Below are 19,026 nucleotides of genomic sequence, written 5' to 3'. Positions count from 1 at the left end.
CAGAATGAGAATGAAACTCTTCTGACTTCTAGTAGAGTGCCCTTCTCTCCTCTCTCTGGCCATGATGCTTCCATTACAGTTCTTTCAGTTAAAAAACAAATAGTATGGAGCCCAGCCGGCTTGGCTCAGTGGTTGAGTGTCGACCAAGAGGTCACAGTTCGATTCCCCGTCGGGGCATATGCCCGGGTTGTAGGTTTGATCCCCAGTGTGGGACATGTAGGAGGCAACCGATCAATGATTCTCTCTCATCATTGATGTTTCTATCTCTCTCCCTCTCCTTTTCTCTCTGAAATCAACAAAAGTATATTTAAAACACACACACCAAATAGTATGGAAAGTGTGGGCCTGTTAACCAACAGAACTCTTGGGCTGTGAATTTCATCACTAGGGTGAGTAGGAACAAGGTGGACAATGCACACAAGTGCTTTGGACTGGGCAATGCTCTGGCCAGACTGTGGAGGGAGTTTGTCTTTCTGGTCCTCTGAGAAAACTCACTTCACTAGGGCAAAAGGCTTTTTACCTGTAGTCCAGAGGGTCTGTGGGTCTCAGAAGTTATTATCAAAATCCTATGTAACACCGGGTGGAGGGGAGTTATGGGGGGAAAAAAGAGGAACAACTGTAATCTGAACAATAAAGATTTTTAAAAAAATCCTATGTAAATGTGCATTTGTCCTCCCCCCCGCCCCCCGCCCCCAGGGGATTAGTTTTTATCATATCTGAAAGGGAATAGTGAACCAAGACAGTTAAGTCCCATGTCAATAACCAGTGAAGGCTACTAAGGTGGTGTGGGACCATCCCAAGAGCACTAGACCAGAGTTTATAGCTGAGTTCTAATTCTGGTCCTGCCAGTATACTTGCAGGGTTTCCTTGGGTGAGTATGCTGAACTCAGTTTCCTAAGTTCTGGAATGCTGGCCATTATTAATGGTCATTAGTAAGATGGACGGTGGTAATGGTCAGTCTCAACTGTATCTGTAATAAACCAGAGAAGCTGAATTGTGACGTTTCAGACAGTGGTAAGGGGTAATGATATATCTATCATACCATGGAAGCAGCTTATGTTGTACAGAGCTAGCTTTAGTTTTGTCTATATTTGAGAACTTTGTATTTTGAGAACAAAGGAACCAAAGGTGGTTAGAAATTATTGTCCTTAAGACTTTTTTCTACATATAAGGAAAAGAGTTTTAAGTTTGAGTTTAACTAAACCTCTACATTACAGATATTAAATGTGCTTTTTTCATAGTCAGCAGATGCTCACTTGTTGACAACAGAGGAGAGGAACCAAGTTATACTCGACCTTAAAGCAGCAGGATGGTCAGAATTAAGAGAGAGAAATGCCATCTACAAAGAGTTCTCCTTCAAAAATTTTAATCAGGTAATTACTACATTTTCTTGCTAGTACCCTGGTCTGTTTTTGTCACCTTAGGCTGTTACTTCTTCTAATACTACTAGTTGTCTGATCCCAAGTGGATCCAGGATCCAAATCCTCTTCTTTAAGAATTCACTGATACCACCCAACTGATTGGATGATTCATATTTAACTCTAGGTTAAAGAGGGTGGTTAGTGTCATTTGGAAAATCAAATTCTGAAACCACTATTGCTTTGATTTGGTGTTAAATAGGAGGTTTAGTTTCCTTTCAAATTTTAAATAACATGATAAAAGAATGTGAGTTTTTTAAAATGTTTATCCGAAGGGGACATTAGTAACAGCAGTTGAGAAACACACACCAGCTTGATTGATTCCTCCTAATTTTCTTGATTGTCCAGTTTTCTTTCTCCCTCTGGTTGTATTTCTGTCTGAATCATCTCCCAAGCTGCACCCTCTTCTCTGATTGGCTCCTTTCCCCCAAGCCCAGTAGGCAGCCCTTGAAGCGTTTCTTAAAAGCTGATCGCCAGGTGGAGGCTCAGCCTTACAGGTACCTGTCCCATCAGGGTGCCACCCTGTTTAGAGAGTCATCTCCCATGACTTACTTCAGTTCTTACTCCATTGCATTTACTATATACAGTCATTACTTTGGACTGTTTCATGTTTGTTCAGTTAGTTTGGTAATCCTCTGGATAGATTTATTGTTTTTATTTATATTAGATGTCAGCATCTAGAAGGCAGAGACCACGTTTGCTTAAACAACTCTCTTTTGTACCTAACACAGTTCTGTGTACAAACAGGCATTGGATAAATGCAGATATTGATTACAGTGTTTGCTCATTTCTGGAAGGGTGTGTGAGGACCAGATTTCTACTAAAGAAAGTTCCGACATGTTTTCTTAGTAAATGCCATTGGCTCCACCGAGCTGAATGCCCTGTTCTGCTTTCCATCCATCTGGCTGCCAGCCTTCTGCTGTAAGTCTCCAACTCCTGAGGAAACCTGGACCAAGCTGACTCCCTGTCACTGCTGCCCCATGTGCTCAAAAGCTCTTGTCAGGGGCTTAGCACTCTGTGGCTGGTGGCAGGGAATCCCATTGGTACAGTAAGCTTGTGCATAAGCTCTAGGTAGCATTTTCCAAGCTTATTAAAATTCTTACATGTGTACAGCCTGACTTCTTTAAGCCGGGGTTAATTTATTGGGCTTGAACATGTGGCTTAAAGTACTTGAGTAGTGTTGCCTCAGGCTCTGCCCATGAGTCAGTCGTCCAGCCCTACTCTAACCTTGTGCTGGGGTGACTTTTGGTAATGGGAGGGAAGGTAAGCTGCCCAGAGCATCCTTGATTAATTGTAACATTATTCATCAGGACATCTAATTAACTAGACTTTCTCCCTTCATCCAGCTTTTAGGAAAAAGAGGCAGATGACAAGAAAATCATCTGGTCAGGGAATGTATTCAGAGAACCAGCACGGATATTATATTCTAGAATCATTTTCCCAGCCAGGCTCCTATGATTTCTGCATGTATAGTGGCCTATCATGGCAACTGATGTCCTGACAACTATCAGTGCCCACCAGCCAAAGACCACCAGAACATACCATTAGTTGAACTGGCCGAGTTTATCTGCTTGTTGAAACGAGGGAGAACACACAACATAGGGAATTGTGGGCCATCTCAGGAAGATGGTGATAGACATATTACAGGATTTGGGCTTGTGTTAGTGAGTTGGGAGAGTTTTTAAGGAATTAGGGCTTTGCTTTGGAGTGGATGCCGTCAGAAAATGGTAATTTTAAAATTCAATATTTATTTTTTAAATAGAAGAAATCCTTTTATAAAATTTTTTAATTTTAAATATAGTTGGTATGCAATATTATCTTAGTTATATTAGTTTTAGGTGTACATATAATTTAGCATTTTAATAAATTTTCCCTATAGGGAGAAGAGACTAAAGTGGAAATTGATAAAAAGCAATAGTCACTCATTAGCTGGGGGGAGGGAGTGTTTGGTATTTTGTTCATGGTTTCTCTGTATTCAGAAATCACTACAGAATGTCTTTTTTTGTGTCTGAGTTTCCTAGAGGCAACCTAGTCAGCACAGGAGTTGATCAGATAGAGGTAAAGGTTGATGATGACATGTAGCGCAAGGCCCCCATCCAGACTCCTGCAGCTTTCTCAGGGGGGTGGTCTTCTGGGTCCTGGTGGACTCTGGTAGAGGTGGGTGCATGCTCCAGAGTGGCATTGTTGGACATTGATGTTTATGTTTAATACCAAAGCCTAGGTGTGACTTCCAGGCCCGCTCCTAGCAACACCAAGGCCATGTTGACAGTCCCTGGCCAATTCCCAGATGTCAGGGCCCACTGTGCTTCATGTGTTCCTGGCAGCTGCAATACCCTTTCTGGCTTAAACTCTATAAACTGGAGGGAGCCACTGTCAGAACTAGTCCCCTGTCCCTTAAGAGATTTCAGCCCACATTTGGTGGTGTTACCATCCTATCTAATAAAAGAGAAACATGGTAATTAGCATACATCCGCTACCCTTCCCATTGGCTAATCAGGGCGATATGCAAATTAACTGCCAGCCAAATGGTGGCCGGCAGCCAGGCAGCTTGAAACTAACGTGAGGCTTGCTTGCTTCAGTGACGGAGGAAACCAGCGTTCCCTGCCTGCCTTGCCGGCCTCTGAGCTTGCAGTTTGAAACATTGTAACAAATATAGAAGCTAAACAAAACCCCAGAAACCTGCTTTCAGTGAGCAGGGATCTCAGAGCTGGAGTTGATACAGTGTTTCGATTATAGAACACAAACAAACGAGATACCTGCTTTCAGCAGCAGAGGCCTCAGAGCTGGAGTCAGAGCTAAAGCTGGCCCAAAATAAAAAAAGAAAAAGAAAAAAAGGAGTAGTTGGGAGCTTTAGTCACCCGCCAGCCTGAAAACAGCCCTCAGCCCCTCACCCAGACTGGCCAGGCACCCCAGTGGGGACCCCCACCCTGAAGGGGGTGTGACCAGCTGCAAACAGCCATCATCCCCTCATCCAGGCTGGCCAGGCACCCCAGTGGGGACTCCCACCCTGATCCAGGACACCCTTCAGGGCAAACCAGCCGGCCCCCACCCATGCACCAGGCCTCTATCCTATATAGTAAAGGGTAATATGCCTCCCAGCACCGGGATCAGCGGAGCCGCGAGACCTCCTGGCACCGGGATCAGCGTGACGGGGCAGTGCCCAAACCCCCTGATCGCCCTGCGGCTCTGTGTGTGACAGGGGGCGAGGCCACAACCTCTCTATCCGCCCTGCTCTGTTCATGACAGGGGAAGGCACCCCAACCCCCTGAACAGCCCTGCTCTGTGCCTGATAGGGGGGAGCTCCCCAACCCCCTGATTGCCCTGCGGCTCTGTGTGTGACAGCGTGCGGCGCCTCAACCCCCCCCCCGCCCCCCCATGGGCCCTGCTCTGTGTGTGACGGGGTAGAGTCATAACCTCCCCATCGGCCCTGCCCTGAGTGTGAGAGTGGTGGCGCCCCAACCCCCTGATCGGCCCTGCTCTGTGGGTGATAGAGGGCAGCGCCCCAACTCCCCTATCGGCCCTACTCTGTGAGTGACAGGGGGGAGCTCCCCAATCCCCTGATTGACCCTGCTCTGTGCGTGACAGGGTATGGAGCCCCAACCCCCCTGATGGGCCCTGCTCTGTGCGTGACAGGGGGCAGCGCCCCAACCCCCTGATTGGCCCTGCTCTGTGTGTGACAGGGGGTGGCGCTGCAACCTCCCCATCGACCCTGCCTTGAGTGTGACAGGGGGCGGTGCCCCAACCCCCCAATCGGCCCTACCCTGAGTGTGACTGAGGGTGGCATCACAACCTCCCAATCCGCCCTGCTCTGTGCATGACAGGGGACGGCGCCCCAACTCCCCAATTGGCCCTGCTCTGAGCCCGACCAGGGGCTGCACATAGGGATTGGGCCTGCCCTCTGCCGCCCGGGAGCAGGACTAAGCCAGCAGGTTGTTATCTCCCAAGGGGTCCTAGACTGCGAGAGGGCACAGGCCGGGCTGAGGGACCCCCCTCCCCCCCAAGTGCACAAATTTTTGTGCACCAACCCTCTAGTCCTATATAATAAAAGGCTAATATGCAAATCACCTGAACAGTGGAACAACCGGTCGCTATGATGCTCACTGACCACCAGGGGGCAGATGCTCAACGCAGAAGCTGCCCCCTGGTGGTCAGTGTGCTCCCACAGGGGGAGTGCTGCTCAGCCAGAAGCCAGGCTCCCACACTGGGAGTGGGCCTAAGACATTAGTTGGACATCCCCCAAGGGCTCCTAGACTGCAAGAGGGCACAGGCCGGGCTGAGGACCTCCCCCCAAGTGCACAAATTTCATGCACCAGGCCTCTAGTATATATATATATTTTTTTTTCTTTTTTTTTCTTTTTTTATTGCTTAAAGTATTACAAAGGGTATTACATATGTGTCCATTTTATCCCCCCGCCCTAGACAGTCCCCCAGCCTCCCCTATCCCCCAGTGTCTTATGTCCACTGGTTATGCTTATATGCATGCATACAAGTCCTTTAGTTGATCTCTTACCCCCCTACCTCCTGCCCCGCAACCCTCCCCGGCCTTCCTGCTGCAGTTTGACAATCTGTTCGAGGCAGCTCTGCCTCTGTATCTATTATTGTTCAAAAGTTTATAATGGTCTCTATTATCCATGAATGAGTGAGATCATGTGGTATTTTTCCTTCATTGACTGGCTTATTTCACTTAGCATAATGCTCTCCAGTTCCATCCATGACGTTGCAAATGGTAAGAGTTCCTTCCTTTTTAGAGCAGCATAGTATTCCATTGTGTAGATGTACCACAGTTTTCTAATCCATTCATCTACTGATGGGCACTTAGGCTGTTTCCAGATCTTAGCTATGGTGAATTGTGCTGCTATGAACATAGGGGTGCATATATCCTTTCTGATTGGTGTTTCTGGTTTCTTGGGATATATTTCTAGAAGTGGGATCACAGGGTCAAATGGGAGTTCCATTTTCAGTTTTTTAAGGAAACTCCATACTGTCTTCCATAGTGGCTGCACCAGTCTGCATTCCCACCAGCAGTGCACAAGTGTTCCTTTTTCTCCACATCCTCTCCAGCACTTGTCGTTTGTTGATTTGTTGATGATAGCCAGTCTGACAGGTGTGAGATGGTACCTCATTGTTGTTTTGATTTGCATCTCTCGGATGATTAGTGACTTTGAGCATGTTTTCATATGTCTCTTGGCTTTCTGAATGTCCTCTTTTGAAAGGTGTCTATTTAGGTCCTTTGCCCATTTTTTTTTTTTTTTTTTTGATTTTTTACAGAGAGGAAGGGAGAGGGATAGAGAGTTAGAAACATCAATGAGCGAGAAACATCGATCAGCTGCCTCCTGCACATCTCCCACTGGGGATGTGCCCGCAACCCAGGCACATGCCCCTGACCGGAATCGAACCCGGGACCCTTCAGTCCGCAGGCCGACGCTCTATCCACTGAGCCAAACCGGTTTCGGCCTTTGCCCATTTTTTGATTGGATTGTTTATCTTCCTTTTGTTAAGTTGTATGAGTTCCCTATAAATTTTGGAGATTAGGCCCTTATCAGATATGACATTGGCAAATATGTTTTCCCACACAGTGGGTTTTCTCGTTGTTTTGTTGATGGTTTCTTTTGCTGTGCAGAAGCTTTTTATTTTGATGTAGTCCCATTTGTTCATTTTCTCTTTAGTTTCAAGTGCCCTAGGAGCTGTATCAGTGAAGAAATTGCTTCGACATATGTCTGAGATTTTGTTGCCTTTGGATTCTTCTAGAATTTTTATGGTTTCCTGTCGTACATTTAAGTCCTTTATCCATTTTGAGTTTATTTTTGTGTACGGTGTAAGTTGGTGGTCTAGTTTCATTTTCTTGCATATATCTGTCCAATTTTCCCAACACCATTTATTGAAGAGACTATCTTGGCTCCATTGTATGTTCTTGCCTCCTTTGTCAAATATTAATTGAGCATATTGGTTCGGGCCGATTTCTGGGCTCTCTATTCTATTCCATTGATCTATATGCCTATTCTTGTGCCAGTACCAGGCAGTTTTGAGAACAGTGGCTTTGTAATACAACTTGATATCTGGTATTGAGATCCCACCTACTTTGATCTTTTTCAGGATTGCTGCAGCTATTCGGGGTCTTTTTTTATTCCAGATGAATTTTTGGAGAGTTCGTTCTAGATCTCTGAAGTATGCCGTTGGTATTTTAATGGGAAGTGCGTTGAATTTATAGATTGCTTTGGGTAATATGGACATTTTAATGATGTTGATTCTACCAATCCATGAACACGGTATGTCCTTCCGTTTATGTCTTCCTCTGTATCTTTTTTCAACGTCCTGTAGTTTTCTGAGTAGAGGTCTTTTACATCTTTAGTTAAGTTTATTCCTAGGTAGCTTAATTTTTTTGGTGCGATGGTAAACGGGATTGTTTTTATAATCTCTCTTTCTGAAAGTTCACTATTGGTGTATAGAAATGCCTCAGATTTCTTGGGGTTAATTTTGTATCCTGCTACATTGCCAAATTCATGTATTAAGTCTAGTAGCTTTTTGATGGAGTTTCTAGGGTTTTGTATGTATAATATCATGTCGTCTGCAAATAAGGACAGTTTTACTTCCTCTTTTCCAATTTGGATGCCTTTTATTTCTTCTTCTTGCCGAATTGCAATGGCTAACACTTCCAGTACTATGTTGAACAGGAGTGGTGAGAGGGGGCATCCCTGTCTTGTTCCTGTTCTTAAGGGAAATGGTGTTAGTTTTTGTCCATTGAGTATGATGTTGGCTGTGGGCCTGTCATATATGGCTTTTATTATGTTGAGGTATGATTCTTCTACTCCCACCTTGCTGAGAGCTTTTATCAAAAATGGGTGTTGAATTTTGTCAAATGCTTTTTCTGCATCAATTGATATGACCATGTGGTTTTTTTCTTTCAATTTGTTTATGTGATGTATCACATTTATTGATTTGCGGATATTGTACCATCCTTGCATCCCTGGGATAAATCCTACTTGGTCATGGTGTATGATCTTTCTGATGTACTGCTGGATCCGATTTGCTAAGATTTTGTTGAGGATTTTGGCATCTATGTTCATGAGGGATATTGGCCTGTAATTCTCTTTCATTGTGTTGTCTTTACCTGGTTTTGGTATTAGGGTGATGCTGGCTTCATAGAATGAGCTTGGAAGTGTTCCTTCCTCTTGAATTTTTTGTAGTAGTCTGAGGAGGATAGGTTTTAGTTCTTCCTTGAATGTTTGGTAAAACTCTCCTGTGAAGCCGTCTGGTCCTGGGCTTTTGTTTGATGGAAGCTTTTTGATGACTGCTTCAATTTCTTCCATAGTTATTGGCCTGTTGAGATTTTTAGATTCTTCCTGATTGAGTTTTGGAATGTTGTATTTTTCTAGGAATTTGTCCATTTCCTCCAGGTTGTCTAGTTTGTTGGAGTAGAGCTGTCCATAGTATTTTTTAACAATCATTTGTATTTCTGTGGGGTCTGTTGTTATTTCGCCTCTATCGTTTCTGATTTTGTTTATTTGGGTCCTCTCTCTTTGCTTCTTGGTGAGTCTGGCTAGAGGTTTGTTAATCTTGTTTATCCTTTCAAAGAACCAGCTCTTGGTTTCATTGATTTTCTGTATTGTTTTTTTGGTCTCTATGTCATTTATTTCTGCTCTAATCTTTATTATCTCCTTCCTTCTGCTCACTCTGGGGTTTTCTTGTTGCTCTCTTTCTAATTCTTTGAGTTGTAGAGTTAGCTGATTTACTACCATTTTTTCTTGTTTTTTGAGATAGGCCTGTAGAGCTATAAACTTCCCTCTCAGGACTGCTTTCATTGTGTCCCATAGGTTTTGGATTGTTGTGTTTTCATTGTCATTAGTTTCCAGGATGTTTTGAATTTCTTCTTTGATTTCATTGGTAACCCAATCAATATTTAATAGCATGCTATTCAGCAGTATATATATATTTTTAATCCTCATCTGAGAATATGTTTAGAGAGAGGAAGGGAGTGAGAAACATCAATTGGTTGCCTCCCATATATGCTTGACCAGGGATCAAATCCAAAAACTAGATATGTGCCCTGACTGGGAATTGAACCTGTAACCTTTTGCTGTATGGGATGATGCTCTAACCAACTGAGCCACACACCCAGGGCAGCATATATGTTTTTAAATCTTTGCTGAACATACAGGTAAAAAATATGTTCTGTTTTGTTTGTTCAATAAGTTATGATCATTTTTCTTTACATAATATTTTCATTTACCTTCAGGAGTAAGATTACACTTGCCTGGGTATTACAATTTTTAAGTGGTTTGCTTATGTAGTGTGTGTAAAATGGTATCACAAACCCTGACCAGGTAGCTCAGTTGGTTAGAGCGTTGTGCCGCTGTGCCAGGTTGTGGGCTCAATCCCAGGTTAGGGTATATACAAGAATCAACCAGTGAATGTATAAATAAGTGGAACAAGAAATCAATGTTTCTTTCTCTTCCTACCTCTCTCTCTCAAAAAAATAAAAATTGTATCATACGTTTGCTTTAGAATTCATTTTATTTTATTACTGTGGAAAATGAGCCATACATTTTAGAAACATTTTCAATCTGGATAAGAAACCTATTTCTCAAAGCTTTGGTTTATTTTAGGTTTTATTATAAAAAAGTAAATGGTCAGCAAAGTATATTTGGACTTTTTTCTCTTTGAGATTTTATTGTAGGCTATAATTGATTCCAAATAGTCCACATGCATTTGATAGCTCAGGTGGGTGCATATACTTACAGAATATAAATGTGAAAATTCCCCAGGGATTCTCATAGTGTAGGTGGGTGAAGTGGCCATAGGTTTCAGTGGCTGTTTGCCCACTGTCTCTCCTTGGTGGTGGTGCACCTGCAGTATGTCGTGGGGTGGAATGGTGTGGTGAGACTCTGAGCAGTCAGAGCATGGCAGTGCCAGGACTCGAGGCAGGAAGTTTCCTTACTTGGAGTGCTTGGACTCAGGGTGGGGTTGGAATTTGTAAAGGAGTTTTGCTTTTTTTCTTTTCATGTGGACATAAGGAGGGAGAGGTTTCTAAGTGACATAAAAACTTACAAGTTTGGTGCCTGTATTGAAAGAAAATGTTAGAAATGTGAGTGTGAGTGTTCTATAAAGATAAATGTTGTTATGCATTGTCATGTATGAATAAGCGGGAAGCTTAAAGCAGAGGAAATTTTAAGCTATATAAGTGGGTGCCAAAGGGGAGGCTTAGGAACCCAGGAAACAGCTAGTGCAGATGCCAGCAGGTGGAGCCCTCTAGGGCACGAGTCCAGCCTGGCCAGGCAACACAACTTTCCTTGGAAGGCTGTCCCCATTCCCTCACTCTTGGATACAGGGTCCACCATTGTTCAGCATGGAAATAAACTTAGTGTCAGGAATAGCAGCAGTGTTGGTGCACCTGGCCTGGCTTGGTACCTTTTGGGTGAATGAAGAATTCTGTGGATGGAGGATGTGAGGAGTTTCCATTTGGTAATGGAGAACACTTGTGATTCAGGAAAAAGGGACTGAGTTTTATGAGACAGAATTATGATTCCATGCTTCCCTGGAGGAGCTCCTGTACCTTGTCTGTACCTTTGTTGGTAGGCCTGCCTGCAGAGCATTTGGTTTTGCTAGATTGAATCATATGAACTGGCTGATCTTCAGCAAGTTTTAACCTAGAAAAATGGCTTATCAAAGTGTAGTATCTGTTGCAGAGCAAGGTCCAAGCTTTACTTATTCCATATCTTGTTCATCACATTTTGGTTATTGTAACTGGTGTGATAAAGATTTCTGGAGCTGGAGTGGGGAGGGGACTTCTGAATGGCAACGCCATGGTGGTGATGGTGGTGATGGTGCTCCTAGCAGCAGTAGCATCATAGGTGAGTTTGGGGTTTGAAAAATGTTTTTCTTCCTGTGCCCAGAGCCTCTGCTGTAGAGCAGTTGAAAGTTACTATTGCTGACTTTCTTTATGAAAGTGAGGAGTTTGATAATAGGCTTATGGTTAACATTTTGAAGCACTTAGTAAAATTAAAGTTTGATGATATCAGATAGAGGATCTACCTAAAACATAGTCACAAACCCAAACAGACAACCAAAATGAGGAAACAAAGAACTCCCAAATGAAAGAACTAGCGAACTCTCCAGAAGAAGAGATAAATGAAGTAGAGATAAGAAATTTATCTGAAACAGAGTTCAGAGTAATGATGTTAAAAATGCTCAACAGTATGAAAAATGATATAGTAACTATGAAAAAAGAACAGCCTGAGATAAAGAATGACAACACAAATAAAGAACACATTGGAAGGAACACATAGCAGATTAGGGGAAGCTGATGATTGAATCAGTGAATTAGAAGATAGAGTTGAAAATATCACTCAATTAGAGAACCAAAAAGAAAAAAACAAAAAACAGGAGGACAGCTTAAGGGAGCTGTGGGACAATGTGAAACGTAACAATATTAGAATAGTAGGTGTGCCAGAGGAGGCAGAGAGGGAGAAAGGAATAGAGGTGTTTGAAGAAATAATGGTAGAAAACTTCCCTAACCTGGTAAAGGAAAAAGTCATACAAGTTCAGGAGGCACAGAGAACCCCAAACAAGAAGAACCCAAACAGACCCACGCCCAGACACATCATAATTAAAATGCCAAAAATTAAAGACAAAGAGAGAATCTTAAAGGCAGCAGGAGAAAATAAAACTGTTACCTACAAAGGAGTTCCCATAAGGCTGACACTTGATTTCTCATCAGAAGCTCTTTAGGCATGAAGTACTCAAGGTAATGGAAATCTGAGACCAAGATTACTATATCCAGCAAGGCTATCATTTAGAATAGACGGTCAAATAAAGAGCTTCCCAGACAAAAAAAGGCTAAAGGAGTTCATTACCACCAAGCCAGCGTTAGAAGAAATGCTAAAGGGATTGCTGTAAGGGATTGCTGAGAAGAAGAAAGAGAGAAACCTAGCCATACAGAATTAAAATGGCTATAAATAAGTACCTCTCAATAATAGCCCTAAATGTAAATGGATTAAATGCTCCAATCAAAAGGTGTAGGGTAGCTGAATGGATAAGAAAACATGATCCGCCGAAACCGGTTTGGCTCAGTGGATAGAGCGTCGGCCTGCGGACTGAAGGGTCCCGGGTTTGATTCCGGTCAAGGGCATGTACCTGGGTTGCGGGCACATCCCCGGTGGGAGATGTGCAGGAGGCAGCTGATCGATGTTTCTCTCTCATCGATGTTTCCAGCTCTCTATCTCTCTCCCTTCCTCTCTGTAAAAAATCAATAAAAATATATTAAAAAAAAAATAAATAAATACTTATAAAAAAAAAAAAAAAGAAAAAAAAGAAAAAAAAGAAAACATGATCCAACTACTAGTATATGCCATCTACAAGAGACCCACCTCAAAACAAAAGACACACACAGGATGAAAGTGAAGGGATGGAAAAAAAATTTCCATGCAAATAGAAAAGAAAAAAAAAAAGTTGGAGTAGCAATACTCACATCTGACAAAATAGACTTTAAAAGCATCATGCTAAGCTAAATAACCCAGTCAGAGAAAGATAAATATCCTATGATCTCACTCATTTGTGGAATATAATGAACAACATAAACTGATGAACAAAAATAGAGCCAGAGGGGAAAAGTATATACTAGAATATAATAGAAGTAATCCTGTTACTTGCAGATTTTTAATATTTCCTACAACTTTTGTAATATCATTCTATGTTAGTACAGTTTTGGTAATATTATGATACTTAAAATCCTTTCATTCTTGAAATATTAATGTTTATTTCTTGTAATATATGTAAGATCATTTGCTTGAATAATTGGTGTTTATTGCATGTAACATCATATATAAAATAGTTTTTCTTGAGATATTAAGGTTTATTGCATGTAACATTATTGTCTTTCTTGAAATAAAATTGCCTTTCTTGAAATAAAAAAGAAACTGAAAAAAAAAGTTTGATGATATCAGAAGAAAGACAGCGTCAATGAAAACTTCAGTTCTCTGCAGATGTGGTGGAGTTTCCACAGCTCTTTTTGGGAATGAATTACTTTGGATTTTATTGTTTATTGTTGTGCACCAAAGCTTGATGCACATCATAGTTATGCAATAATATAAATGTCACATTTGAACACTCTTGAAAGCACGAACTCAGCCTGGTGAGGGTAGGGAAGCAGTACTAGAGAGGATGATCCCAAGGTTTAGGCATTGTATAGATTAGGAGTGTCGTTTTGCTTTTATTTAAATTTCTTTAAAATATATTTTTTTATTGATTTCAGAGAGAGAGAGAGAGAGAGAGAGAGAGAGAGAGAGAGAGAGAAACATTGATGAGAAAGAAACAGTGATCTGCTGCCTCCTGTACACCCCCAACCTGGGATCGAGCTTGCAACCCAGAATGTGCCGGTATGTGCCCTGATCAGGAATTGAACCGACTGCCTCCTGGTGCACAGGACTGATGCTCAACCAACTAAACCACATCAGCCAGGCTCATTTTGCTTTGAAAATATAGGCTGATGTCTGTGTATCTGGGAGCCAGGAAAAGTGAAAACTAGCATTGTTATCACATACAGTAGCTTGTGCTTAGCATGTGTCCACTGTAATCACAGCCACCTAGAAAGCTGAGAAAATGTCCTTGGTTGTCATGTTAATGGAGAGTAGAGACACTCACACTAGCAAACTTAAGATTTAGAAGCTATTAAAAATACCTGGGTGGTGTATTCATGTTGGTGTTCACTTTGGAGTTATTCTAGAGTCCCAGGGAGCCCTGGCCGGGCCCAGGCTGACCTTGCCAGGTGATAGCAGGGAACTCAATGTTGGTATTCACCCGGGTAGAGAAATTAGAGTCCAAAATGCTATCATTTGGAGTCTTGCTTCTGCTGTTTAGGTTATAGAACAGGTTTAGACCTGATGTGTATTTGTAAAAACACATGCAATAGATAGATGAGGGGAAATGTAAAACAGGTGTCAAAAATGCAAATATGACACCACACAGCAGTGTGAAAATGCTGTGGTCATTACACCGTCCTTTAATAAAAATGGATTTTTAACTGCATCATTTTTTCTTAGTCGTGTAGTAAATCTTCTGTTTACAGAACTTAGCCTAAGTATTTTGTAAAAGTCCAACAGCCAAGAAATATAATTTCCTCAACAGTTTTTGTCTTACCCTTTTACAGATGGTGTAAAATCAGGTGTGTAAAAAAATAAAAAGCAGTTTGAGCTGACGTGAAAGGTATTTCAGATTTATGCTTTGCAGATGATATTGGTATGATTAATGCATTCATTGCTTTTTTTATTGCTTTTCACAGATAATGTACATGATGCATGGAAAATGTTGTGGGTTTAAATCTTTGCCAGGTTTAGAGTATGAATATCAACAGATGTTATCATATAAGTACTATAATCATTATAAAATAAAAAATTTGTCATGAAATGCATTGACATAAATTTCATTTATGTAAATTGCCTTTATTAGTGTAAAACCTTAGTGTAGCTGTTAGGGTTTGTGAAGCACTTTAGATGAGATTAACTTGGTATAATGTGGTCACAAATGGGTTGCTTTAAATTTAACTGACAAGAAAATAACACTCAAAAGTTAGGAAATTACTGAGGCATTTGTTTTCAGCCTGAATTGCTGGTACCGCTTAAATAGGTTGAATATGAATTAATAACAGTGGACTGCTAGCTCAATAATTACAGAGAGTAATTTAAAGGAGACCTTAAATAATAACTTAAAAGTATTTTAGTCTTGCTTTTTTCTGTTCTGTTTCTGTTTTTCTTTGGTATGCCAGCCCATTGCTTCAGTACAGCCATTATCAATAGTGTTCAGGTTTGCACAGCAAGTTTTGTCAGTAGAGTTTTGGTGCATTATGGCCGTGACATAAAGCTTGTGTTCAGCTGTTTTAAAATATTGGATGCTGGGTCCTGATGGAGTGGCCTTAGCAGCTGGCCAGCTCTTCCTAGCAGCAAATACAGTGCTGTGCTACACTTGTGTGGCGAGATCTTGACCAGTTGCCCTCCGTCCTCAGGAAGGATTCAGCCTACCAGTGTGGACACGGGGGTGAGGGTCTTCTTCCCTGCTTCTGAGCTCTCTGTGTTCTGCTCTTTTTCTACATCCTTTTACACAAAACAAAGCAGTCCATCCTCTCCCCTGTTTTGCAGATAATTTACCATCACATTGCCCTTCTGATCCAGGCTGGAATGGGCCATTCTAACTAATTCACTGAATTTTACTGGAGGACACTGAACCAGACTGAGATCATGGACTTGCTTGTGGTCACACTGGTCATGGCACAGTTAGTAAGTGCCAGACTCGCATCCAGTTTTGCTGGGGAGGTGGCCCATCTGAATTGTACAGGATAGTTGATTTTTAAAATTGCCATGTTAATCAGGCACTAACGTGAAGTAGTAATAAGCTGAAGGAGGTGTACTTCCTTCAAGATGGCTGTCTGGAGAAAGGGGAGTTTTGAATTGGTCCTCAAAGATCTGATAAGTTTTTTTTTTGAGGACAGGAACTAAGGGAGAAAGAGGGCACACTGGATTTGTGTATGCTGGTGAGTGAGGGCCCTCAGACTGGTTCAGTGACTAGGCCGAAGACTGGCAGCGCGGGTCCCTGTGCTCTCCCTGGATTTAGTGTTGCCTCAGGTTTAGACTGTTTGAGGGCCAACTCTTGTTTTTCTGTTTTTCCTCCAACTTGCTTGTTTCTCTCAGCAGCGCCACCATCCTCTTAAGCACCCAGACCTGAAACTGAACACTTATCTTGGTCCCTAGTCATCAAGAACTGATCAGTCTTCACTTAGTGTCCTTCTCCAAGACTGTGCTTCTGGTCGGTGTGCACCTCCCCTCCCCCAGAGTAGCTGTAGGAGCTTCCAGACAGCCTTTCACCTCTAGGTCTTGTCTGCCTCCAGAGGCCTGCAAGCTGCTTTATGGTGCCAAGTGGGTCTCTGCTCAGAAAATCCCAGTTCTTTTATTTTATCTTACAAAAATCCTCTTTTCAGAGGTTTTCAAAACTGCCCACAGTCTGGCCCTAATCCTACCTCTCATTACTTCTCTACAAGAGGTCTCTTTACTGTGTGAGAGATTAAACTGTAAAATACCCAAAAGGTCACTTAGTCCTTCCCCTTACTGAAGAAGTGGGGAAACCAAGGCTCAGACAGGGGTAGCACAAAGCATTAGTCGCCATGTTGGAACTGCAGCCAAGACCCCCAGCACCTCAGTTCAGTTCTTTTCTACCTTTATGCCAGCTGTTCTTCATCTTCCTATGCTCCATCCCCCATCTTTCCACATTCAACCCACTTCTAGCAAGTTTTTCCTGACTCTTATGCACTTTGCACACTTACTGTGGGTTTGGCGCTCTGCTAGACACTGGGGGTGCAGTGGTGAGCAAAGCAGATATTGCCCCCATTTTCATGGTGTTCACAGCATAGTAGGGGAGGGAGAGCTTAAACAAAGAAAACAATCCTATATAATAAAAGCCTAATATGCACATTGATTGAATGGCAGAACGATCGGTTGCCATGGTGCGCACTGACCACCAGGGGGAAGGTGCTCAACGCAGGAGCTACCCCCAACCCACAGGCCCCAGGCCAGCCAAGGCGGGTGCCAGCAGGGGCCCCTCAATTGCCCTGCCAGTCACCCTGGAGAGGGAGGCAACCGGTGGGGGGCGGGCCCAACGAGTGGGCAGTGCCAGGCTGACCAAGGTGGGTGCCAGCGGGGGGGCCCCCCCGATTGCTCCGCCGGTCTCCCCACAGGTTGGCCCTGATCGCTATCCAGGCCTAGGGATCCTACCTGCACACTAATTTCGTGGACCAGGCCTCTAGTGAATATATAATTGCAGTGTGGTAAGTGTCATGAAGGAAAATCCTAATAGCTAACGTTTAAAGAACATTTATGACCCTAGCTGGTTTAGCTCAGTGGATAGAGCTAGTAGACTGAAGGGTCCCAGGTTTGATTCCGGTCAAGGGCACATGCTTGGGTTGTGGGCTCTATCCCCAGTGGGGGGCGTGCAGGAGGCAGCCAGTCAATGATTCTCTCTCATCATCGATGTTTCTATCTCCCTCGCCCTTCCTCTCTGGAATCAATAACAATATATTTAAAAAAAAGAACATTTATGGACCAGGCCTATTGTAAGGATTTTACATGTATTTATTAATTTAATCCTCACAAAATCCTGTCAAGTAGGTAATATTTCCCTCATTTTACAGATGAGGAAACTGAGTTTTAGATGTAGTGACTTGCCCGTGGCCTCACTGCTAGTGAGCAGTGGAGTTGGGATTTGACCCCAGGCAATCCCTCCCATTTGCCTGCATGTGTATGGCCTCTCCAACTAAGAAAAGGAGGGAAATAATGGGAAGACCAAATCCAGTTTGAGGAGAGCAGTCAGGGAAGGCCCCTCTAAGGAAGCAGTAAGCTGATGCTTTTTGTTTCCCTCCGTTGAGGCATTTTATTTGCATGTATGTATTACATCCTAAGAAGAGAATCCCAGGATTTTCTGTCCTGGTGTTTTTTTGCCTTGCTTCTTCCTGGTCCAGGATGCCAGCTGAGGTTGTCAGTAAAATGGGTGGGAGCAGGTTTTTCTGCATTTTTTTCTAGATCTTTGAGTTACACATCAAGTCTGGAGCTGATCACTCTATATTTGTTTAACCTGCCCATGAGGTTCACAACAATGTTCCCAGCTCTGTGATCATCAGTTATTTCAAATTTACCGATGTAACCAGGCTTCATCATCACAATTAGAAACCGGATCTGGTGACATTGGAGCATGGTCTCATAGGAACCTGGTGTGTGCCTGTCCTTTCAGCATTGTTGATGCTCTGAGAGCATCAGTCAGGACATTCATGCACCATCATGGCGGCACAGAAGGGTGGAGGAAAGAGGACAGGAGGGGCAAGCATGCAGTGATATGGGAAGTGGGCAGGCTGGTGCCAGACTTTCAAAGGATCGGTGCCTCCAAAAAAAGACTGCCTAGTGCAGTGATGGCGAACCTATGACACACGTGTCAGAGGTGACACGCGAACTCATTTATTTGGTTGATTTTTCTTTGTTAAATGGCATTTAAATATATAAAATAAATATCAAAAATATAAATCTTTGTTTTACTATGGTTGCAAAGATAAAAAAATTTCTATATGTGACACGGCACTAGAGTTAAGTTAGGGTTTTTCAAAATGCTGACATGCCGAGCTCAAAAGGTTCGCCATCACTGGCCTAGTGGAAGAAGGCAGAGGAAGGATGATGCATTTTCTTAAAAAGACCAATCAGAGGGCAGAGTGGAAGTGGAGGGGACAAAAGTCAGATGTGGAGAATGAACAGTAAGGAGCCTGTTGTATTCATTCAGGTGAGATGTCATCACTAGGAGGTTGTAGTCTGGGACAGTGACAGAAGGGAAGCAAAGAAATGTACTAGTATAGGTTGGAGCTATATTTTGGGGTTTCAACTAGTGGAACTATAGAAAATGCAGTTATTAAGAGAAAATCCATTTCTCTAGGGAGGAGTGACGATGGGTTGTGAGGAAGAAAAGCAGGGGCTTGTTACCAATGACTCCCAGATTTAGGACCTGGGGGAATGGGTGGTCGGAAGTGACATTTACTGAACTGGGGAATTGTGGGAGAGGCACAGGATTGGTAGGCAAGGAGCAAGATTTC

The 19,026-nt window shown here is 42.8% G+C and overlaps 1 protein-coding gene across 5 annotated transcripts in view; it reads left to right on the top strand.

Moving 5' to 3' along the window:
* The window catches only part of PCBD2 (pterin-4 alpha-carbinolamine dehydratase 2), a 63,739-nt gene that overhangs the window by 2,583 nt on the left and 42,130 nt on the right, over positions 1–19,026 (top strand). For 2 of the 5 annotated variants that reach the window (XM_036313577.1, XM_036313576.1), the window contains exon 1: positions 1,245–1,373. The exons of 1 other annotated variant lie outside the window; for it this stretch is intronic. Coding sequence is in view for 1 of the 4 variants with exons in the window: in XM_036313574.1 (XP_036169467.1) it covers positions 1,242–1,373 (132 nt within the window). In the remaining 3 variants the exon portion in view is untranslated. Of the gene's footprint in view, positions 1–1,241; positions 1,374–14,559; positions 14,575–19,026 lie in introns of those variants that run through there. 2 more of the 5 variants (XM_036313578.1, XM_036313574.1) reach the window with 2 other exon arrangements.

This window comes from Myotis myotis, unplaced genomic scaffold (assembly GCF_014108235.1).
Source record: "Myotis myotis isolate mMyoMyo1 unplaced genomic scaffold, mMyoMyo1.p scaffold_m19_p_6, whole genome shotgun sequence".
Taxonomy (NCBI): Eukaryota; Metazoa; Chordata; class Mammalia; order Chiroptera; family Vespertilionidae; genus Myotis; species Myotis myotis.
Note: the sequence above shows the minus strand (reverse complement) of the source record. Positions and strands in the feature narration are given on the sequence as shown.